Source organism: Megascapheus bottae, chromosome 16 (genome assembly GCF_031878675.1).
Source record: "Megascapheus bottae isolate mThoBot1 chromosome 16, mThoBot2.hap1, whole genome shotgun sequence".
Taxonomy (NCBI): domain Eukaryota; kingdom Metazoa; phylum Chordata; class Mammalia; order Rodentia; family Geomyidae; genus Megascapheus; species Megascapheus bottae.
This window is the reverse complement of record NC_143524.1, coordinates 32,055,818-32,081,724: the sequence shown is the minus strand read 5'-3', so window position 1 is coordinate 32,081,724 and position 25,907 is coordinate 32,055,818. Positions and strand designations below refer to the sequence as shown.

Here is a 25,907-nt window from a genome sequence, read left to right as displayed (position 1 = left end):
AATAATACATGTGGATGTAGCATAATTTATTCTTTAAATAATATATCTTTGCCATTATAAATCAAGCTGTAGTGAATGGCATTGTACTTAATCTTTGAACACCTCCATGGTTATTTACTTAAGCCAGTTTTGTTTTTTGTAGGCTAGGATTTCTGAGCTAGAATAGCCTATAAAGATCATTATGTCTACAACATACGACAGGCCAGATGGAAGAGGGAGCCAGAAGAGTCTAGTGTCTTTCCAGAGGACAAAGAGAATGTGGAAGAAACAACTCTCCAATTCGCCACCCATTAAAATATGACCTTCCCAAAGTCCAACCACAATTTCACGCCCTTCCTTGACCATTCCTGCCCAAGCTGACCTCTCCCTCTCCTGAAACCCTAGAGTCCTCACCATCACAGCCATTCCTCTGGCCCCCTGCCACATTCTTTTTATCCTTCTATAAATATTTTATTTGTTCATCCAACCACAAGCATCCTGCAGGTAGCTTTGAATTTTATATCCCCAGTATCTCATAGCATACTGCTCTGTACATACAGGCAAGTATTGCATAAATGCCTTCTGAAGGCGCCAAGATAACTAAGAATTTCCTCTCTTATAGAAAGAAGCAGTATCACTGGTAAAAAGTAGGGGGGAAACATGCCTTTGAAAAACTAAATAAGCTGAGTTACTGAATTAAAACATTCTGCGATAGATATCACTTTGGAATTAAGAGTAGCAGGCTTGGAAATGAAAAGACTGAGTTCAGATTTAAGCTTTGCCCATCACATGAAGCAGGACAATGCAACAAACAAATTAGGGACACATTTATAAAGTAAGGACAACATTCATCTTGCCAACATCATATGGGAAAATGGATGTGAAAGTATTTCAGGGGATAAAGGTGGCCTGTGCAGTTATGACTGCTGCCTCATAAACAGACCAGCAGCTGCTCTGAATCACAGAACAGCCCCCAACCGCTTCCCCTGGGTGCTTTCTCTCATTTTCTACTCTGCACACATAGTCAGAGGGCACCTATGGCTGCACTTTTTAAGTAAAGAAGCAGAGTTTTCTTGGAACAAATTTCCCATGTATAGGAACTACCATCCCTGGTCAAAGTGCCTGGGCTTAACTGATTTCCCTCACTCACATTCCCTGTTACCTGTGGAAAGAATCTGACAAGACAAGAAAAGCACTAGACTAAAAATCATGAGATGAGTCCTAGTCTTAGCTTTTTCGCTCATACTCTAGGCCTCCCTTCCTGAGCCCTCAGTTTCCCCATCTCCAAAATGAAGTCACACCAGATTACCTCTGAATTCCCTCGCATTACTGACATTCTAGAGATTCTAGAACAAAAACTAATCACTTTAATAATAAGCAAAGGTGTCCATTTTAAATGTACTATGTTCTCTCATCTCTTTTGCTATCCCTTGGTTATCTCATATTGTTATAGTATTTCACCTTGTTATCTAATATATTGTATACATGTTTATTTGGTTATTTGAATAGGATAGGGAAGGGGGGAAAACAAGATGAGAGGCGGGGGGGGGGGGGAAATGGGGACCAAGACATGAGAAAGCGTACCAGTGTATGTGAAGTAATGCACCTTCTATCTGGTGAATATAATGTAACCCTTCTGTTAATTAGAATAAAAAATATATGGGAAAAAAATAGTCTTTGGGTTCAGTCTGACTTTCAACCATCAGATTTTCGAAGTTCTAAAGCACAAGCATCATGAATTCCAAAGCACAAGCATCATGAATTCCAAAGCATCTGCTTTAAATAGAGCTCATGAGGTCAGAATCTCCCTGATCTCAGTTGAGATTTCATGATATTTGGTCCCCAAGAAGGAGTAATATACACTATCTGGAAAGATCTTGGACCTAAGACAAAAAAAATTCAGCAGTAGGAAAAATTATGGACTCAGTTTAGTGTGAATCAATGGTTGAGCTTGGATCAAACACAATAAAATAGTTGTTTATCTGTGATTCAAAGAAATGACAGAGGTCCTAGCCACATGGATAGTGTGGGTCCCTTCTCCTGAGAAATTAGAGAATAAGAATAATTCTTAATCAAAAGGATATTTCCAAGACTTGGGTGGACAGTGGGAAGGGGAAAGCATAATAAGTTTTCTGACTTAAATGCTACCATAAAGTCATGGTTTTTTTTTTCTCTTTCTCTCTCTTATTGGTTTTAGTAAGAAGGATGCTGATATATGGTTTATCTCCGAGTCTCTAGGAGTTCCCTAGGTGACACTGAAGAAAAGTACAGAATATCAAAGACATTTGGTTTCTGTATTTGGCTTTTCTTTTTCAATCCACATCATCTGTGAGACCACAAGACCACATGGTTTCAGAGAAAGCTTCCAGCATCTGGAAAGCAACCGGATTCTGGAGTTTGACCAAGCCACAGAGCATTTGGATCTTACAAAAAACATTCCCCTTGAAATTCTAATAGTTACAAATCAGCTTTTAGCATTTATAGGCACTGACCTTTTCTGTTCTATTTGGGATAGTCCTGAAGCAACCTGTTACCTATCCAGAGGCATTAATAGCCAGTCCTAGAGGGCTCTGCTGAAAAGAGACAAAGCAGAGTGTACACACCCAAGGAGCTCCAAAGCTTCCAAAAGGGCAGATGAAATGGATGTGTCCTGAGTCCTATACTAGTTACATATCTCAATCCTCATACCATAAAAGCAGCAATCATTACTACCTTTCCTGAGGAACTATGCTCAGAGAAGTTAGGTTTATTCATTTGTCTAACATGTACTAAGTACTTACCTCACAAATGCCAAATACTTTGCTAAGAACTGAGGATACACTGATGAGCAAAAGTAAACATGACTGGGCTGGGAGTTTGACCTAGTGGTAGAGTGCTTGCCAAGCATGCACAAAGACCCAGGTTTGATATACATGGGGTGTACACACACACACACCTGTTTATGATGTTATGAGAAAAATACTGAGAGGACAGGAAGGCTGGTAACAGTGAGTATAGTGTGAGGTAGAAGTGCCCGCAGCCACACTATATGTAAGCTGACAGCACTGTGATTAGCCTTCATCTATCTGGCCTTAAAGCCCATGTTTCTCTCTTGCTGGCCATTTACATCTTCATTCAGCAATTAGCTACTAATCATCTACTGTGTACCAGGCCTGTGTCAGGTGCTAGGAATGCAGCCCTGAACAAAACAGATGTGGCACTCCTGAAATTTACAGCCTGAACTTAAACAAGAATACAAACATGTATATAATTACAGATCCTGGGGCTGGGAGTTTGGCCTAGTGGTAGAGTGCTTGCCTAGCATGCATGAAGACCTGGGTTCAATTCCTCGGTACCACATGCATAGAAAAAAATAAGCCAGAAGTGGTGCTGTGGCTCAAGTGACAGAGTGCTAGCCTTGAGAAAGACCAAGGACAGTGCTCAGGCCCTAAGTACGGTCCCCAGGACTGGCAAAAAAAATAAAAATAAATAATTATAGATAAAGATGAGTACCATAAAAGATCAAGCAAAGCTGGGCATGGTGGCTCACACCTGTAATCCTCGCTACTCAGGAGGCTGAAATCTGAGGATCCAGGTTCAAAGTCAACCTAGGCACTAAAGACCCTAAAGACCATAAGACTCTTATCTCCAATTAACCATTAGAAAACCCAAAGTGGCACTGTGGCACTGTAGCTCAAGGGGTAGGGTGGTAACCTTGAGCTGAAGAGCTCAGGGGCAGGACCCAGGCCCAGAGCCCAAGCCCCATGATTGATAAAAAAAAAAAAAAAATCAAGCAAGTTGAACAGGAAAAATTACTTACAAAGCCACAGACACCTTCAAAAGTATTGATAACCTGAAAAAAGCCACTTGCCTACTGCATAGGAGCGAAACACTTGAGAAAACCTAGTTTGTCAGAGCTGAATACTGAGTAGTATCATATCACTGACCACCTCATGAACTCAAGGTGAAGCTATTGTGTGTCAGGCTTGACATAGGCCCTGTTGATACACAAGTCTTTCTAAAAACACTACTGACATCTGAATGCACTTAAATACCCCAAATCACAGGCAGACATCACTATATCCATATTTTAATATCTTTCACATATACATTCATTCATTAGGTTCTCACAGCAACCCTACGTAGAACACATAAGATTCTGTTTTGTTTTTGTGCTCATACTAGGGCTTGGACTCAGGGCTTGCTGTCCCTTAGCTTTTTTGCTCAAGGCTAGCGCTCTACCATTTGAGCCACAGCTTATATCTTTTTTGTGGTTAGTTGTAAAGTTTCCTACTTTGAAACCCAGGATGGCTTCAAACCATAATCCTTAGATCTCAGCCTCCTGAGTAACTAGGATTATAGGCATGAGCCTATTAATACTTTACTTATCAGAAGAGGAAACTGGAAAGGTAAAGTGACTCCATCAAGGTCACCAAACAAACAAGGAAGCACCCAGATCTGCCATCCAGTTCTCCCAAGAAGCACTTCCAGTCAGGAAATCATGAATCTCAGATAAGACTGCCACAGGTCATTAAGCCTAGATAAAGTCACCCCAGAGTCCTATGAAATTCCTAAGAACAATGATCAGGGACATTAAGCAGATTGGGAAAGGTTTCTAGAATGCAGCTCCACCAGCCTGAGACACAGGTACCCTTGCCAACTCTCCCAGATTAGAACAGGTTCTCCTGGACTCTTTCCAAGGGCCTCTGACTAACAGAGAAAAAAAGTATTTTTCCATTGCAAATCCTGCAGGCAGACACCAGACTCCTGAGAGGAGAGGGCAGACAGCACATCCAGATTCCTATGCAGACTATCTTGGACGTTATACCGATAAACTGCCATAGCTGAGCATCTTCCACTGGGGGAACAGTCCTAGGCAGTATTTCTCAACCTTGACACTGCTCACATTTGGACTGGGTCCTTGTAGTTACAAGTGGGGGGCACAGTAGGATATTTATTACCAATCCAGGCCTCTATCTACTAGCTGCCAATAATAACCTTCTCCCCCACTGTGACAATCACAAACTTCACCAGCTATTGCAAATAGCTGGAGACAAAATGACCTCTGTTTGAGAAAGTGACATAAAGGGGACACAAAACCCAAGTGTTCTCCTTCTCTCTCATCCTATCACAGCCCATCTTTCTGGCCACATATATAGTCACTAGCCTTAGGGTCACAAATTACTTGAGTCCATAGCTAGACAGCTATGTGCTGTTTGTAGCCTGCCAGTGTGTCTCAGGGAATACCACTACAGCTTGTGAAAACAATGAGTCAAATCCCTCCTTGTTCCACTAATGAGCTGCTTCTGACCCTGTGAGGAAATCATGTTCCCATTAATGTGAGCAGCTGAGTCTGATTAAATGGAAGCCCTGGGTGTTTCTATCAATGACATCAGGCCAGGGCAAGGGCTTCCACCGCTGCCAGAAAGAACACAAAATTGATGAATCAAATAGCAGGAGACTTTCATTTACCCAAAATTCAGTACAACAATGAGGATTCTCAAATATCCCAGCCTTTAACCATTCTGGACTTAAGAGAAAGGGGAACGCGGCACTATACATAAACAAGTGAACTGAATTAACAAGTTAATTAAACAGCTGAAACATTTCCACAAAATCATGCTCTTGTGAGAGGAGGTGGAAATCTAAAGCTGAGCTCCACAGCAGCTGGAGTGACTCAGCGAGTGTCAGTGATATAGGTTCCAACCTCCCACCCTGAGGGCTGGGCTACTGGCCCAGACGTAGCAGTCAGCATCCGTTACAATGCTTCAAAAAAGCCACATCTCTATGTCTTTCATTAGTCAGCTACATAACTAGTTAAAGGGTTTATAGACAGATTCAACCAAACTCACTACCATTTGGTAGTAAGTGTATTTTACTGCGCTGCCAATCTTTGAAGACTGACTAACCACGAAACGCCCACCTGTTAACTAACTACTCAGACAACTGCCAGTTTTTCTGCTGCTTTTGCACTTTGTACTTAGCTCTGTTGTTGTACATATTATACTGGAAGGTGCTGAAATTTGATTACAGGCCTCCCTGGCCTAAAGGACCCCATAAGAGCAAGATGTGAGTCTAGTACAGGCACAGTGCATTTGTGAAATGGATGAACAGATGGATGACAGATGGATGGATTGAAAATCTTCCATCCTTATATTCTTAGACTGAAGCCCAGTTTATACATTCTAGAGAGAAGGCATGGCCCATGTCTCCTCTGCTTCTCTAAGATTTACAACATCGCTTAGCAGGTACCCAATACACATTAGTTGTTTGTTGTTCTTTGTGTGTATGTGTTGAACTACTGGATTCAGATTGACAAACTGAAGGCTTTTCCTGCTAATGAAACAGTGTGTCCCAGAAGAGAGTACTGAAATCCTAGCTGTCAACCCTACCTTACCTGTACTAGAGTACATTTACGCTCTCCTAACTAGAACTAGTGTAATAGAGACACATAAGTATATTCCCTGCGAGGTAGTGAAGACAAGATTAATATAGTTGCTACCCTGATAACAATATTTTTTTAAATATGGGGGGAAAAAGAGACTAACAATCACACAAACAGCTATTCTGCTCATAAACTTTAAGAAAGCTTCTTTCCTAAAAAAAGAATATTTAAGCAGACCAATTCTCATTGAAAAAGACTTACTTTTGGAAGGGGTTGAAGTGAACATGATTTTGTTAACCATGTTCGTGAATTATAGATACAACATGAATTGGTAGAATTTGTGTGATGATTTTTTGTGATAATTAATTTTTACATATCCCAGTCTGTATGTATCTGCATAAACAAAACAAATTCCTGCTTTGCTTTTATTGAAAGGTTTCTAGGACTATGTGTCTGCTCCTGAGCTTTGTTTTAAGTATGTGTATTCTTTGCTTGTATTTTGTATTAAAAGAAAAAGAACCCATTATAGTTGAGCATGTTGACATTGTCCCTTTATTTTTTCCTCCCTCTTTTGGGGACATGGAGCAAGTTATTCTTTTTTTGTATCATTTTTTTTATTTTGTAAACATTTTTGTTTTGTTTAAAAATGGCTTTATAAAAGGGTTTTTGTAAACCCCCCCCCCCAAAAAAAAGACTTACTTTTGGGCCGGGAGTTTGGCCTAGTGGTAGAGTGCTTGCCTAGCATGCACAAAGACCTGGGCTCGATTCCTCAGTACCACATACATAGAAAAAAGCCAGAAGTGGTGCTGAGGCTCAAGTGGTAGAGCTCTAGCCTTGAGAAAGTCCAAGGACAGTGCTCAGGCCCTGAGCTCAAGCCCAGGACTGGCAAAAAAAAAAAAAAAAAAAAAAAAAGACTTTTTTTCTAAATGAAAAGTACAGTTTTATAGAGCATCTTCTAAAATGATAATATGGAAATTTTATTATATACCTTTGTTTTTTTTTTTTCCCCCTGTGGTATTATATAACTTTGTTACACAGACTTCTTTTCCAAAACACTTCTTTGTGCATGTGCCAGGACCAAAACTCAAACTCAGGGACTAACACTCTCATCTGGCTTTTGTACACATGGCTGGTGTTCCACCACTTGAGCCACACCTCCAATAAGACATTTTGCTGGTTATCTGGAGGCAAAGTCACCAGGAATTTTCCACCTGAACTGGGTTTGGACCATGATCCTCCATGTCTTAGCCTCTTGAGCAGCTAGGATTACAGATGCCCAGCTCAAAATGATCATAATTTTTTAAGACCATTTAAAAGCATTATAGAGCCAGGCATGAGTGGCTCAGGCCTATAATCCTAACTCCTCAGGAAGCTGAGATCTGAGGATTGCAGGCTAGAATGCAAAACAAGAGCAGGCCAGAAGATCCCTGAGAACCCCTGAAGTTCAGAAAGCCTTGACACAATAATAGACATTAAAAATTGCAAATTGTCTGTCCGAGGAACTCTATGTTACTTTGCAGAAGAGATGAAGAGAGACCATGAAATTCCAAAAACCCAAGAACAAGGCCAGGAAAGAAAGATGAGAAGTAGATAAAGTGAAAATGAAGATGCCAAGACCTATATGGCTTGATGTGCTAGCATGTGAGGGAATAGATGTCTGAATTAATGTACATAATTTCTGAGGGGTCAATAAAAGTTTAAGTCAGAACATCATGCCAGCTATGATTCAATCTGAAGTATTTATCTTTAGCTTCACAAGCTTCTTAATGCTTTTAGTTTAGGCTCGTATAGAAAGTCATCTCTTCAGCTATGACAAGACAAGGATTCCCCCCACAACCTGAACATATTTGCTGCAATAGTTTCTTTCTCAAAACCTCAGGATGTCTTAGAATTCAAAGGAGTCAACTGGGCCAGGAGTTTGGCCTAGAGTGCTTACCTAGCATGCACGAAGACCCAAATTTGATTCCTTAGTACCACACACATATAGAGAGAGGGGAAAAAAAAAAAAATAAGCTGGAAGTGGTGCTGTGGCTCAAATGATAGAACTCTAACCTTGAGAAAGTCCAAGCAAGGACATTGCTCAGGCCCTGAGTTCAAGCCCCAGAACTGGCAAAAAAAAAAAAAAGGAATCAACCTAATCCAGCCTTGCAGCCTTGCATTCATTGGTGCCAATCTGTAAGCCAGAGATCCTCATCAAGTCCTTAACTCTTTTTGACAATAGAAATCATGAATCCCAAATTACTCTTACCAAGCCCAAATTTTCTGCTACTCGCTCACCTGTCTGAGCAACCAGGTGTGTCCACCCACTCCAGACGGCAGTGACCTTTTCATTCTGAAACCAATGTGCGTCTATTTTCTGAGGTAGAGGAAGGAAAGCAGCCTGGGTAGCCAGTTGCCCATGCTTGTTACTTCCCCAAACGTACAGCTCTCCTGCATCTTAAACAGAAAAGAACACGAGATGAAGAAACATTTGACCCCAAATGATAGAACACAACATATATCTGAAAAACCAAATTTCATACACATACACACACACACAAACACACACATACACATATACACACACACACACACATACTACAAGGTTTAGAGGAGTCAAACATAATACAAAAGTTTAATTCCATATATAGGCTCAGGAGTTTAAATAAAAATATGTGATTTTTTTACTCATTCAATATTCACCCTATATGAAATATCATTTCCTATTTTGCACATTTTAATACACACTTACATTATCTTTTGTAAGAAGAAAATGTTTTAGTCTTTTGAAGTAACAGAAACACTATTTAAGTGTAAGCTTTTTAAATGTAGGATTCTTTTCCTGGATGCCCTAACAGAGCATATTCATCACATCTGTGTAGTACTTTAGCTTACTGCAGCATCACAATAATCCTGTGATAAAAGCAGAGATGGTTGACATTGTGATTTAATAGAGGGGAAATTTAAAAAAAAAAAAAAAAAGCAAAATCAGAGTCAAGTGACTCTGGCTTCTATTCCTGGATGTGCTAACTAGCTATTGACCTTGGACAAATCACTTCCTCTCTAAGCCTCAGATTTGCCAGCTGAATACTGGAAGGGAGGGCAGTTGGTGTAGAAGGGCAGACAATATGCCTGATGACATTAGTAACAGAAGCAACTGGTGAATGACAGTGGCAAACCAGAGAGCCTGTCTAAATTGGTATTCAAGATGTTAGATGAAAGCCAAAGAAAATGAAGCCAAAGCTACAATTTAACTTGTAGGATATCTGTTTCTAACTCCTCAGAATTTCTCTATAAGCTTTCCCAGCCCTAACATTCTAAGACTATAATATACTAATCAAAGACACTAGGCACACGTAGCTAATGAACACTTGAAATGTACACAGTACAAGCTGAGGTATGTTATAAAATGTATGAAAAATATACAATGGATTATAAACATTAGGTTCAAAAGAAATGTGTAACTCACTAGGGATTTTCCTATTGATTATATGGTGAAATAATACTTTGGATATTTTAAGTAAAATAAATTATTAAAATTAATTTTGCCTGATTTTACTTTTTGAACTATGACTCACATTTTATTGCTGTCTGATGACACTATCCTAAATGATACATTAATCAAGGCTGAAAGATGTTAAGTGACCTAAGATGACATACTAATAAAGATCTGTAGCCCAACATGGGACCAGAAGCCAGGTCTTCTGTTTCTACTGCATTTTGTGACTTTCCAATAAAACTTTATATTATTGCATGCCCTAAGGAAATCTGCTATACTCACACAAACTGATCAAAAACCAAACAGTATTATTAAAGGTCATTAGAGCTGGTGTGGCAGCTCATACCTGTAATTCTAGCTACTCAGGAGGCTGAGATCTGATGATCATGGTACAAAGCCAGCACAGGCACTAAAGACCGTGAGACTCTTATCTCCAATTAATCACTAGAAAAATGAGAAGTGGGGCTGTGGCTCAAGGGTAGGGCAGTAGCCTTGAGCTGAAGAGATCAGGGACAGTGCCCAGGCCCAGAGATCAAGTCCCACAACCCACAAAAAAAAAATTAAAATTAAAAAAAAAAGTCATTAGACATAGGAAATGTTTATCTGTATTGGGATGGTAAGGGAAATGGAGGGACCAAGGATGAACAAATGTTGCAGTGATACTCACTGGACACTATATTGAAAATAAACTACACAACTTGTGAGTGGAAAGAGCAAAGGAAGGAGCAACACTGAACAAAAAGAAATGTACCAGACTTACATAACTGCAACCCCTCTGTGTATCACCTTTTTTTTTTTTTTTGCCAGTCCTGGGCTCGGGCTCAGGGCCTGAGTACTGTCCTCGGGTTTTCTCAAGGCTAGAGCTCTACCACTTGAGCCACAGCACCACTTCTGGCTTTTTTCTATGTATGTGGTACCAAGGAATCGAACCTGGGTCTTTCTGCATATTAGGCAAGCACTCTACCACTAGGCCCCTCTGTATCACCTTTATGATGGCAATATTTTTTTTAAGGCATCAGACCCAGGCACTGGGTTCACACCATAATCCCAGCTGCTGAGAAGGCTGAGATCTGAGGATCCCAGTGCAAAGCCAGCCTAGGCATTTAAGTCTGAGAAACTTTTATCTCCAATTAACCACTAAAAAGCCAGAAGTAGAGGAGTGGCTCAAATAGTAGAGTAACAGCCTTGAGCCAAAAAGCTAAGCAAAGGCACAAGACCCTGAGTTCAAGCCCCAGTACTGGAACACACACACACACACACACACACACACACACACACACACACACACACAATGACATCAGAAAAGGATTCAAGCATGATCAGTTCAGGTACCACCTGCTAATCTATCACTATTTATTACCGAGCATATTACTTCATATGCTGGGCCTCTGTTTCCTCAACTCTAAAGCTAGTATAAACCAGGGAAGCTTTTTTTTTTCACTCAGGCCACCCTACAGCAGATATTCTGAAGTTCCATGGAATGAATTTGGTGTACAACCCTCCTGGAATTCACTGATATATAAGGTATGAGCATCCCATAAAGGAGACAAAGAACTCCCCCCTCCCCCAGTAAAGTACCAAGCCCTTAAATGCACTGGGGAGCTAGGTATGCACCAATGCTGAAGCCTGTGTCTGCCTTGATGTCCAAGCCATCTTTCTGAAAGACAAACTGTCTTCCACATGAGGATCACTACACTGTTACATCAGCAGGTAAAATTAAATTCTGCTGCAATGCCAAATAGTTACATAATCTGCAAGGACTCCAGAGGAAAGGTCTAAAGAGCACTGAGCAAAATCCAATGTGTTAACAGCCTGAACTAGATGAGAAAAGAGGGCTATTAATCTTGACAAATTTTAACACACTTTCAAATGATCAAAAACCAATTCACTTTGTGAATATACTAAAAATGACAAAATGGACATTTTAAGTGATGAATATCATATATCTAATCACAAAAAGATTTTGTAAGACATTGACATGAGCTAGGTGTTGATGGCTCATGCCCATAATCCTAGGTACCAAGGGGGCTGAAATCCAGAGGATCTTAGTTCAAAGCTAGCCCAAAAGCAGAAATGAGACTACCTCCAAATTAGCCAGGATAGACATGGTTCAAATGGTAGAACACTGACCAAATAAGCAAATAAACAAGTTTAAGGCCCTGAATTCAAATCCCAGTACCGGCATTCACGTGTGTGCACGTGTGCGCACACATACGCATGCGTGCGCGCGCGCACACACACACACACACACACACACACACACACACACACACACACACACACACACACAAAGACATTAGCAGTCTAGTAGACAATTTCTAGGTTTATATAACACCAGTCTCCAACCATTTCAGGTTAATTAGAACACGGGAATTTGGGTTTGGGTCTACTCTTATCCTCAAATAAAAATGCCCTCCTTCCCGCTCTGGCTATGTGCTAAACAGCACTTCTCACCCACTTGCTATGTACAAATACATGTGGGATCAAGAGCCAATAGTTGCTTAAAGCTGGCATCACAACAACTCAACACTTCTAACAAACATAAATCTACCTAAATCAAGTTGGAAGTTTTGCACTTATTAAACAATGAATTACCTGTAGTTCAGAATCTGTAAAGCATTTAACAGGCTATGGCTTTAATGCCCTGAAAACAGCAACAGCAGCTCAGTTTAACCACACTGTAAATACTATGCAAGAATGCATGCTGCCAAGGATAGTCTTAGAAAGGTAAGGTAATTTGCTTAAGATCATACCAGTGGTGGTGCCAGAATTCTGGCTTCACAGTCTATGACAATCCAACTATACCTTAATAGGCAGTCACACTCAGACTCTGAAAGGCATAGTCAACTGTGAAAGACATGCCTACCTGTTAATGAAGCCGAATGGTCTGAGCCAGCAAGAACACATGTTGCTTTAGAATTCTCTAGATCTACAAAGAAAAACAAAAACAATGTTTCATTTTACTTACTTTTATAATAGAACAACTGGGCAGAGAGGAACATCTGGGCCTGGGTGAGGGGAGACGTTCTCTTTCAGGGCATGTGACTGTGAGTTAGCAATACTGGCCAAGATGGCTGGCAGGCAGGAGACAAAAATAAACTAGGGTTTGGACAAATAAGTAAATACACTGAAAATAAAGCAACCACATTCCTCACTATCACAGAAGAGAGGGACGAAACAGATTTTTTTTAAAAAAGGGACAAACGCTACAGCTAGTCAACTAGGGAAAAAAAAAACTGGCAACAAAAAAAATCCGGTGTTAAAAACAGGCCTGAAGACCAATGGAATAGAACTGAGGACCCAGATATTAAACCACAGACCTATGGCCCCCTAATCTTTGATAAGGGAGCCAAAAAAAAATAGAATGAAACAAAGACAGCCTCTTCAACAAATGGTGCTAGCAGAACTGGTTAAGCACCTGCAGAAAACTAAAGTTGGATCCTTCTTTGTCACCCTGCACCAGGATTAACTCCACATGGATCAAAGACCTGGAGATAAAAGCAGATACACTGAAAACTTCACAAGAAGGAATAGGAGATACACTAGGTCTCCTTGGCACAGGTAGAAACTTTCTCAATAAGGACCAAGAAACACAACAAATCAGAGAAAGTCTGGATAAGTGGGACTGCATTAAACTGCAGAGCTTCTGTATGGCAAAGGACATAGCTAGCAAATTAGCTAGAAAGCCTACAGAGTGGGAGAAGATCTTCACTAACCATACAACAGACAAAGGCCTCCTATCTAAAATATATCAACAGCTCAAAAAACGGAACCACTCCAAACTAATCTCCAAAGAAACAACCATCCCATTAAAAGATGGGCCAAAGACTTAAAGAGAGTCTTCTCTGAAGAAGAAATAAGAATGGCCTATAGACACATGAAGAAATGCTCAACATCTCTGGCCATAAAAGAAATGCAAATCAAAACAACTCTTTAAGATTCCACCTCACTCCAGTTAGAATGGCCAGGATCAAGAAAACTAATAACAACAGATGCTGGCGGGGATATGGCCAGGAGGGATCACTACTACACTGTTGGTGGGAGTGCAAACTCCTTCAACCACTATGGAAAGCAGGATGGCAGTTCCTCAAAAGACTAAACATAGAGCTCCCCTATGACCCAGCAATTCCACTACTTGGCATTTACCCAATCATCCAGAAACAAGGACATACTAAATCCACTAGCACAAGGATGTTTACTGCAGCATATTTACCATAGCAAAGATATGGAACCAACCCTGATGCCCCTCAGTTGATGAGTGGATCAACAAGATGTGGTATTTGTACACAATGGAATTCTATGCTGCTGTCAGAAAGAACGACATCGCTCCATTTGTAAGGAAATGGAAAGACTTAGAAAAAATCATATTAAGTGAAGTAAGCCAGACTAAAGGAACATAGGCTCAATGGTTTCCCTCATTTGTCATAATCAGTAGAAACCTTGGGCTCTCCTAGCAGAGATTTACAATAGAACAAAACCTAGATACATGAGGCTATATAGAATGACGTTAAATGAAAGACCTCCAGGATATAGAAACAAAATCTATATAATGAGTGATTGTTGTCCTTAATGTACTATGTTATCTCTCATCTCTTTTGCTGTCCCTTGGTTATCTCATATTATTACAGTATTTTATCTTGTTATTGATATATTGTATATATGCTTATTTGGTTATTTGAAGTCGGATAGGGAAGGGAGGAAAACGAGGACCAAGACACGACAAAAGGTATCAATGTATATGAAGTAATGCACCTTCTATCTGGTGAATATAATGTAACGCTTCTATTAATTACAATAAAAAATATATGGAAAAAAATCTGGTGTTGTCAAGCACCAGTGACTCACATCTATAATCCTAGTTACACAAGAGGCTGGGATCAGAGGATCACGGTTCGAAGTCAGCTGGGGCAAAAAAGTCCATGAGACTTTTATCACCAAGAAGCCAAAAATGGAGCTATAGTTCAAGTGGTAGGGTCCTACCTTTGAGCAAAAGAAGCTCAAGGACATTGCCCAGGCCCTGAATTCAAGCCCTAGGACTAGAACAACAACAACAAAAAAAAAAATATATATATATATAATTACATGTAATTATATATATAATTATGTATATTATATAAATATAGTAAATATATTATTTATATTTTACCTTATATTAAATTGCATTGTGTATATATTATGTATATATACATATATAATATATATCCAATGTTATTAGATTATAACTAAATAATTCATTATAAATTAATGGTTTATAATAGAGACAGATATAGGTGTATACATGTGAAAATATATGTCTATGTATGCCTGCATTTCCTAGCATTACCTTCTGAGTGATCCTTAGAAGCAAAAAAAAAAATCTCACATGTTCAGTTGCTATTGTATACAGGACTTAACTACAAACATAGGCCAGCTCAGACATACAGCAGAACTAGAATTTGAACTTGTCACCACTCTCCAAATCCAGCACTTTCCTGTTAATTACACAGCCTTCACTGATAAGGCAGTCAGGATAGATAAACTATGTCGATTCATAGTGTGTCTTCAGACACATACAGTCTTACTCTAAACCCTTGTGACATTTCTTTTGTATTCATAAAAGACACTTCATTCCCAGTATCCTGTGATATGAATCAGACAAAACAGATGTTTTCAGAGAATATGTCACTGGAGAGAAATCCAAGGAGCTCCTGTGGCAGGTAAAGAGAGGTAACCAGGCTCTAATTCCAGAATATGGCAATAAGGTGAAGAAACAGAAGTGAAAGGCCTTAAGAACAGGAAGTTGATGATCCATTCTAATACCTCTTCAGAAAACACCTCCAAATCAACTAACTCAAAGCTCCTATTCCAAGCAGATCCCAAATGTGTCATTTAAATCAGATAAAAAATATCTTTTATTCTTTCTTGTTACTGGCCCTGTGCTAAAAGACAAAGAAGAATGACATGCAGTTCGTGCTCTTTAAAAGTTCATACTCTAGCCAGATATGGTAGCAATACCCAGTAATCCCTGCACTGAGGAGACTAAGGCAGGAGAATGTCAACTTTGAGGCTAGCCTTAACACCTAGCAAACACTTGTTTCAAAAAAAAAAAATATGCAGGGAGGGTGGGAGGGAAATGGGGACCATGTCATGAGAAAGGGTATCAATGTTTGTGAAGTTATGCACCTTCTATCTTGTGAATATAATGCAACCCTTCTATTAGTCACAATAAAAAAAAATAAAATGTAGCTAGTCAACAGGCTTTAAAAAAAATATGCAATCTGTGGTATCTGAGAAAACCCATAAACAATTCATATGATTACGATATTTTGTGCTATCCATACACATGAAGAAAATGCAATGGAAGGCAGAAGGGAAGGGCAGTACATGTCTGAAAACCCACATCTGAGCCAGGAAGGAAAGAAAAGCTTTTTGGGTAGTTATCATAGTTGCCCACAGCCAATCCACGGGCTTCAGGAACCTGATCCCAGCTCTAGCTGAAGAACAAAGCATCAGTGGCTTTCATCCCAACTCTTACTTACACCCCTCTCCCTACAGCCTGTTCTGCCCTATTCTAGGACAATACCTTCATTCTGAGCTTCAGAAGAGATCTCCTGTCTAGATTTTTCCTACAGCCAATCCTCAATAAACTGTAACACAAAGAGAGTGAGAAGAGAAAAAAAAAGAAAGATGATAGAGACATGGTGCTATAGGCAGAGAATAAAGACATAGTGGTGAAGTGATTGCCTAGCATGCACAAAGACCTGGGTTCGATTCCTCAGTACCACATACATAGAAAAAGCCAGAAGTGGTGCTATGGCTCACGTGATAGCCTTAAGGAATGCCCCCAATGACAGTGTTCAAGCCCTGAGTCCAAGCCCTAGTATTGGCAAAAAAAAAAAAAAAAAGAAAGAAAAGAAAAGAAAGAAAGTAGGAAACAGAGAGGTGGTAGAGGATAGAAGTAGAGAAGAAAGAGAAAGGGGAAGAAAGAGCTCCTCCAGACAAACTGACCACAAGAAATCCAACTAACAGACCTTTGGTAAAACACTTTTAGCCTACTCCTCATATTTTCATGTAGAGATTTTCCTACAGGAGGTACTGGCCCTCTCTCTCCATTCTTACTCACTCCTGTACCTCTTTGTAGAGAAGAAACTTGGCATATACAGCATAGTCTTCAGACTTTGGGGGTCCCTGCCTATAAAGTGGGAGTACTCTCATGTCCTCTTGGTCACATCAAACTTGGCAGATCTATACATCTGCCACAGTGCCTGGTAGATAAACTGAATTCTGGATTCAGAATTTACAAGCTAACTCTTACTACATATTGTTTCTAAACACCTAAATCACATCTCCCAAGTAGTCTTTGACCATTCTTGCCTGTTATCTTCACCTCCTTGACGTCTCTATTTCTCAATATGTCCCAAACTTTGGGAGCAAAGAGGATTACTTTCACTGAGCCTACAAAAAACAACAACAACAACAAAACCCAGAGTACTACATCACCTAAATGACCTAACAGGCAAAATCAGAAATAACAGAAATAAAATTTTCATTACCCATTTGTGTTTGTGTGTGTATATGTGTGTGTGTGTGTGTGTGTGTGTGAGAGAGAGAGAGAGAGAAAGAGTGAGAGAGAGAGAGAGTGAGAGAAAGAGAGAAAGAGACAGAGACTAAGACAGAAAGAGAGAGACAGAGAGAGACAGAGCCTGAGTAAGAAGAAATAAATGCCTCACCTGTCACTCTGCTTGGTTCCTTTGCTGTCAAAAACGAGGGAAGAACCTGCCCAGGACACAGCCGTCGTGCAGAAGATGCCAAACCAGTCCCCCACTGGAACACAATGCCACTCACTTCCCAAAAAAGCAGAAGAAAAGACAGAGAAAATGAACAGCAGATAAGACTGATTACTCTTTGAGCCTAATGGGAAACTCCCAATCCATTTTCAGTTAAGATAAACATAATGGAGTTCAATTGCTTAAAGAATCCTAAGACTGGGATTACCAAGAAGCCAATCACAAATGCAATCTTCTGGTAACTGAAAACCTCCAAAAAACATTTCAATATCAAAAACCCTCCTCTAAAATATCTCAGGACACTCCACCAGGGTCAAATTACTGGAATGCTAACTTGTTCCTAGTTAACCAGAAAGGACAACTCAGACAAAAACGATCACCAAGTTCATTCCTCACATTCACTAGATGAGGAAACTAAGGCCCTAAAGAGAGGATGTGAACTGTCCAAGGCCACACAGACAGACAATGGCAGAGAAAAGGCTATGAACCAACTGACCTAACATCTAAATGAATGCATAGATTCTCAACTGCTAGGTAAATGTATGGCCACAAGAGAGCTTAATAGCCATGATTTCCAGGGAATGGCCTTTTCTTTCCATGTCCACTGAATCTGACCTACATATCTATATCCTAAACCCCATGTAAATGTACAGACAAAATTCTGCTCTCCCCACCCCTCTCGTCCTGGGGCTTGAACTTAGGGCCTGAGCACTGTGCTTGGGCTTTCTCAAGGCTAGAGCTCTGCCACTTGAGCCACAGCACCACTTCTGGCTTTCTCTATGTATGTGGTACTGAGGAATTGAACCCAGGGTTTCATGCATGCTAGGCAAGCACTCTATTACTAAGTCAAACTCCTAGTCCCATTCTGTTTTCTCTATAGTCTTGATGCATACTGCTTGGAGCTACCACTCAGTACCAACATTGAAGTCTGTAGACCAATAGACCTTTAAGATGTAAACAGACAAGGCTGCTTTATGAAAATTAAGCTATCACCAATGAGTGCAATATGAGCAAAGCATAGGAATGTAATAAAACAAAACTTATAATCCACTCAAGAAATAAGTTTGAGGGAGGGAGAGAAATAGAAATAGAGAATTTAACAAAGGGAGAGAGGGGGAAAGAGAGAAGAGGAAGAGGAGAAAAGAAAGAAGAAAAGGAAAGAAGAGGAAGAAGAATCTATAGTTTAAAAAGAATTTCAGCTATCTGACAAAGTATTGATAGTCAGAATATAGAGAGAAATTATTTTTAAAGGGGGGGTCAAGAAAACAAGAAAACATATCAGGTGCAATGGCTCACATCTATAACCTCAGCTAATTAGGAGGTGGAGTTCAGGATTGTAGTTCAGGACTAACCTAGGCAAAAGTTAGCAAGACCTCCAACTCAACAAATAATCTTGCTGTAATCATACTTGTAATCCTGTCACAAGAGAATTATAGGTAAGAGGATCATGATCTAAGTGTAGCCCTGGTCAGAATTTCAATATGCCATACAAAAAAATCATTAAAGCAAAAAGGGTTAGGGGACTAGCTCAAGTGGAAGAATATTATACCAGAGTTCAATACAAGGAAGGAAGGAAGGGAGGGAGGGAGGGAGGGAGGGAAGGACTCTTCCTCTACAATCCTTCAGAGATAAACATCAAAAGGTCTACTACCTTCTAGACAAACTGAACATTACAATTCTGTAACATTATTACAGAACAATTGCTCATTTTGATAGGCTCCATGATAACATAGATTACATTTTTAAAGAGTACTTACTTCATATTTTAATGATACATATGCAAATATCTATAGATTAAGTAAAAGAGAAGAGGATTTACAATTAAGCTAACTAAACACACAATGGGAAATATGATTCCTTATAACCATATGGAAATGAATACATGTAACCATATGGAAATGGCAATTATACTCATCAAGGTTTTACAAGTCATATATCTAAAAGGTTAATTATAAGGAACTCCTATAACTCAATAGGGAAATTGGGGGGCGGGGCATTTTGAGGGAAATTTTTTAAATGGACAAAGAACTTTAACAGACATTTCTTCAAAGGAGACATACACATGACTATAAAGTATATGAAAAGATACTCAATATCATTAACTATCAAGAAAACATAAAACTACTATGATATCTCACCTTATATTTGTCTCTGAGGATAGCTACTATAAAAAAAAAAATAAGAGACTGGCCGGTAACAGAGGCTCATGCCTGTAATCCTAGCCACTCAGGAGGCTGAGATCTGAGGATTGCTATTCAAAGCCAGCCCCAGGCCAGTGAGACGCTTATCTCCAATTAACTACTAGAAAAGGGGAAGCAGGACTGTGGCTCCAAGGTAGGGTGATACCCTTGGGTTGAAGAGCTCAGGGACAATGCCCAGGCCCAGGGGTAGGGCAGTAGCCTTGGGCTGAATAGCTCAGGGACAGCACACAGGCCCAGAGTTCAAGCCCCATGACTGACCAAAAAAAAAAAAGAAAATAGTGACTGTTGGTCAAGATATGAAGAATAGAAACCTTTTTACATTATTATTGTGACTGTAAAATAGCATAGCTGTTATGTAAAATAGCATGGAATTCCTCAAAAACAAATTAAAAATATAACTGCCATATGATCTTGGTATATGTCCAAAAAAGTTGAAATCAGAATCTTGAAGAGACAGCTCTACTCCATTGTTCATTGAAGTATTACTCACCAAAGCTAAGACATGGAAACAAATCAAGTATCCACTGGGGAGTAAATGAATAAAGAAAATGTAGCATGCAATGGAATATTACTCAGTCTTTACAAAAAAAAAAGGAAATTCTGGCATGGCTAATTGAAATAAGCCAGAGAGACAAAGAACAAATACTGAATGAATGATTCTGTTTATGTGAGGTACTCGTGTTAGTCAAACTCACAGAAGCAGAAATAAGAACAGTGATTGTCAGGGACTGCAGGTAAGGAAAAGGAAGAGTTGCAGCTGTTTAATGGGTATAATGTTTCACCTCTGCTGTATGAGCAAGTTTCTAGAGTCCTGCTGTACAAAAATGTCCAAGACAGTATTTTGTGCTACAACATTATGTTTAAAAGGCAGATCTTGTGTTCTGTTGTTGTTGCTGCTGCTGCTGCTGCTGATGTTGTGCCAGCCTGGGGTTTGAACTCAGAGCCTGGGTATGGTTTCTGAGCTTTCGTTGCTCAAGACTAGCACTCTAGCCCACAGCACTGCTTCTAGCTTTTATGGTTCTTAATTATAGTCTCATGACTTTTCTTAACTGTGCTAGCATCACACAGAGATCCTCGGATCTCTAAGTAGCTAGGACCACAGGCGTGAGCCACCAGCACCTGGTGTTCTTGACATAAAACACCTAAATGATCTTGCCATAAAACATACACCAGCAAAGCCAAAAGGACTCAAGGAAACTTAGAAGTGTTGGATAGCTCTGTAACCTAGATGCTGGTAATGATATCACAGATATTTATATGTCCAAATTCTTCAAATTGGATAAGTTAACATGGGATTCTTTGTATATCAACTTGATCTCAATAAAACTTTTGTTAAAAGACTAGCAACTGGCCCAGAGTATGACTTAGTGGTAGATTGCTTGCCTAGCATGCACAAAGCCCTGGGAAGAAAGAAAGAAAGAAAGAAAGAAAGAAAGAAAGAAAGAAAGAAAGAAAGAAAGAAAGAAAGAAAGAAAGAAAGAAAGAAAGAAAGAAAGAAAGAAAGAAAGAAAGAAAGAGAGAGAGAGAGAGAGAGAGAGAGAGAGAGAGAAAGAAAGAAAGAAAGAAAGAAAGAAAGAAAGAAAGAAAGACTAGCAATTATAAAAAGTTGATAGAATATGGGAAAGAAAAGCATTAACAGGTAATTGCCTTATCTGCTAATTCCTTTTCTTGTTTTTTGTTTTTTGTTTTTGCTGGTCCTGGGGCTTGAACTCAGGGCCTGAGCACTGTCCCTCAGCTTTGAACAGGTGCACGTGAATCCACAATTAACTCTAAGTATAAAATTTTAATTCAGTGAAGAAAAAGTATAATCAACAAAGCATAAGATTATCAGCAGGGTATGGCACTAAAATCTTCCACTCTGTTTCCTCTCCTCCCAACTGATACAGCACAGAGTCAACTAGTGCGAAGCAGCAGCCCAAAAGGAATAAAAGCAGAAACCTGAAAGGGGAGAAATCAAAATGGCAAACCCATTCCAGCTTTCAAACTCCTCTCTCCATCCTGGACTCTCTCCACTAACTATGCTCTATTTGATCACTATCTCTCTTTAAAAAGAAAAAAATAGGGCCAGGAGTTTGGCCTAGTGGTAGAGTGCTTGCCTAACATGTACGAAGACCCAGGTTTGAGTCCTTGGTACCACATACATAGAAAAAAGCCAGAAGTGGTGCTGAGGCTCAAGTGGTAGAGCTCTAGCCTTGAGAAAGTCCAAGGACAGTGCTCAGGCCCTGAGCTCAAGCCCAGGACTGGCAAAAAAAAAAAAGGAAAAAAGAAAAATATACATACTTAAACAATATTTTTCATATATGTATATATATAAGATTTTAATATATAGCCTAAACTTCAGGACCCTAAGAACAGGGCCTGAGTCCTTAATGTTCAGGGCTTAAGAATCCACCCACATGCCACATGCCCTGTCCACCTCACACATACTGCCTGTCCCAGCACCCATACATAGTCCTGAAGACAGCCCACTTGAAGCTTTTAAATTAGCAAACATTAAAATTGATTGGGAAGGCCATTCAGTTCACTGCAAAGAATGTAGGTCTGAGAATCAGACCATTTCAGACTCTGAGTCCAGCTCTACCGCTTATTGCTATATCAGTTCTTCTGTAACCTGTGTAACAAAAGTACGGTCACAAACTCTCTGGGCCTCTGTTTCCTCACTTCACTTCCTGGTTGTGAGGACAATCAAATCATGGAAATCTAGTACCATGCTCAGAACAACAACAACAAAAAAAAAAGCTAGAAAACTTTTATTTCCTTCCTCCTTCCTGCTAAAAGTTTTCTCACCTGATTTTAACCTCTTCTTTCAGTCAGAGCTACAGCAGAGCAGGGCGCTTTGAAATACTCCTTAAAGAGTTTTTCTCAAATCATACGTCTCCCCTTAGAATGGGTCCATTTAGAAAATAAAGCCAAATGATCACCTGTAGCAGCTAATGCGTGCCTCAGTCCTGCAGCAACCCAAACGACCTTCTCTCTCAGGAGCTGTCAAAAGAAAAGGATCTGGAAATGAAATATCTACAAAACTTTATATAGTTTATAAATACCACAGAGTACAATACAGAAGGGTCTCCATTAGGCACTTGATTGATTTAAAGCTATACACACACACACACACACACACACACACTTACACACACACACACACACACACACTTCTCTGTAGTTATTACTAGATTTCTTAGAAAATCTTTAAAATGCCATAGAACGAAGCCATAGCACACCATTTCTCCAGGCTAGCGATAGCCTTCAAGGTCATCTAGTCTAAGGGGGTTGTAAAAGTTTTTAAAAATGGCTAAACAATATATATTATTTTAGAGTTTTACAGGTCATACAACTCCTAAAATATAACTGAGCTCTGTCACTACAACACAAAATAGCTATAGAATCTACATTAATGAATAAAGCGTGACTTGGTGCCACAAAAAAAAAAAAAACTTACCAGAGGACTTTCACCTTTCCCACTGCCAATGCAGAACTCCTCCACAACACCCACCAAATAATCATCCAACCCTGACCCAACACGTACCCCTCTAGGTGCCTGCTCCATCTTCGTAGTTCCATTTATCTCTTTCAATGGAACCAAACCTCTCTGCCTGTGGCTTCTGACAGTGTTTTCCAAATATTTGAAGACAAGTTGTCATGTCCTCACTAAGACATTTTGTGGTGGTTTTAAAAATAGGTCCTTGGATTCTTAATACTATTCCCTCCAAGATGCAGACCTTAATTCCCCTCCCTTGTGTGGGCTGGACTTGATGACACACTTCTAATGAAAAGAAAATGGAAGTGATGAGTGACTCAGAGACAAGGTGGCATGAGGCCCTAAAGCCTCCTGGCTGGCATCTCCCTTTCTTCCCTTGAGAGAAGCCAGATGCCATGTTTGAAGAGTTCTATAGAGAAGCCCACATGGTAGAGCTTGGGAAATGGGTATGTATCCCAGTCAAGCCTACAGAGGTGGCATGCAGACCCAATGATGCCCTGCCTTCTGCCTCATAGGACAATGCCTCTTCTTTTAAGCTACTAGGAACAGAGGTAATCTGTTGCCTAGTAACAGGTAACTAGTGCAGATATCCTCTGTAGATGAATATCCTCAGTTCCAGCAGCCATTATTGAGTTTCAAATTCTCTCTGCCTCCTATAACTTTTTTTCATATATTTTTATTGTAATTAATAGAAGCGTTACATTATATTCACCAGATAGAAGGTGCATTACTTCACAAACATTGATACCCTTTCTCATGTCTTAGTTTCCATTTTCCTCCCCCAACCCCCGCCCCTCATCTTGTTTTCCTCCCTTCCCTATCTGACGTCAAATAACCAAATAAGCATATATACACTATATCAGATAACAAAATAAAATACTGTAACAATATGAGATAACCAAGGGACCACAAAAGAGATGAGAGTACATAGTACATTAAGGACAACAATCACTCATTATATGGCTTTTGTTTCTATATCCTGGTCCTTTCACGTAGCTATGGCCTCATGTATCTAGGTTTTGTTCTATTGTAAATCTCTGCTAGGAGAGCCCAAGGTTTCTACTGATTATGACAAATAAGGGAAACCATTGAGCCTATGTTCCTTTAGTCTGGCTTACTTCACTTAATATGATTTTTTCTAAGTCTTTCCATTTCCTTACAAATGGAGCGATGTCGTTCTTTCTGACAGCAGCATAGAATTCCATTGTGTACAAATACCACATCTTGTTGATCCACTCATCAACTGAGGGGCATCAGGGTTGGTTCCATATCTTTGCTATGGTAAATATGCTGCAGTAAACATCCTTGTGCTAGTGGATTTAGTATGTCCTTGTTTCTGGATGATTGGGTAAATGCCAAGTAGTGGAATTGCTGGGTCATAGGGGAGCTCTATGTTTAGTCTTTTGAGGAACTGCCATACTGCTTTCCATAGTGGTTGAAGGAGTTTGCACTCCCACCAACAGTGTAGTAGTAATCGTTCCTGGCCATATCCCCTCCAGCATCTGTTGTTATTAGATTTCTTGATCCTGGCCATTCTAACTGGAATGAGGTGGAATCTTTTCTGTTTGTTTGTTTTTGGGTTTTTTTTGTTTTTTGTTTTGTTTTGTTTTTTTGCCAGTCCTAGGCTTGAGCTCAGGGCCTGAGCACTGTCCTTGGATTTTCTCAAGGCTAGAGCTCTACCACTTGAGCCTCAGCACCACTTCCGGCTTTTTTCTATGTATGTGGTACTGAGGAATCGAACCCGGGTCTTCATGCATGCTAGGCAAGCACTTTAACCACTAGGCCAAACTCCTGGCCCCAGTGAGGTGGAATCTTAAAGAGTTGTTTTGATTTGCATTTCTTTTATGGCCAGAGATGTTGAGCATTTCTTCATGTGTCTCTAGGCCATTCTTATTTCTTCTTCAGAGAAGACTCTCTTTAAGTCTTTGGCTCATCTTTTAATGGGATGGTTGTTCTTTTGGATATTAGTTTTGTAGTGATTCAATTTTTTGAGCTGTTGATATATTTTAGATATGTGCCTCCTATAACTTTATACTTACAGTAATAACTATAAAGCCTCCTGCTTTCTCTCCTGTGAATGTGCTCATTAGTCTCTCTTTTTAAAGAAATTTTTGTACATCATCTAGTGCCCTTTATTTTTAGGCCTACTGTGTCTTTAGGACCCTTAAGAACCAAGGATCTTCAGTCTCATATACCTTTATGTCAAGGGCCTAGTAATCAACCTCCAACACAACACAATACCACAAAGCCAGACTGACAACACAAAGGACACAACTCTGATTTCCCTTCTTGAGACTACACTTCTGTCAGAGGAATCTCTGATCACAGTGGCCCACAGCAAGATCAGATTTTCAAACTAATACAATTTGAACACTTAGCCCTCCAAATTTAAAAGCCCTTCTTTTTTCCTAAAACTATCAGAAACACTTCACACGTAAACTCAGTCTCCTGAACACACTCACCTCTAGCTCCTTCTCCACACCTGTTGCTCCCGTTTTAGTTTGGAGTCACCATCTCTTATCCAGATTATTAGCAAGTTTCCTACATTATCACCTCAGTTCCAGATAGACTTTGTGCATCCTCCTATACCAAGCCAGGTAAAACTGTATTCAACATTAGGACTTAGCTTAAGCCCTCTTCT

At 39.8% G+C, this 25,907-nt stretch overlaps 1 protein-coding gene across 1 annotated transcript in view; it reads right to left on the bottom strand.

The window, feature by feature from the left end:
• Positions 1 to 25,907, bottom strand: part of Sergef (secretion regulating guanine nucleotide exchange factor) — a 210,239-nt gene that overhangs the window by 174,802 nt on the left and 9,530 nt on the right. Inside the window, exons 5-8 of the mRNA XM_090348044.1 lie at positions 22,710 to 22,770; positions 17,531 to 17,644; positions 12,688 to 12,750; positions 8,621 to 8,779 (exon numbers count right to left, since the gene is read on the bottom strand). Coding sequence (XP_090204170.1) covers positions 8,621 to 8,779; positions 12,688 to 12,750; positions 17,531 to 17,644; positions 22,710 to 22,770 — 397 coding nt within the window. The remainder of the gene's footprint in view (positions 1 to 8,620; positions 8,780 to 12,687; positions 12,751 to 17,530; positions 17,645 to 22,709; positions 22,771 to 25,907) is intronic.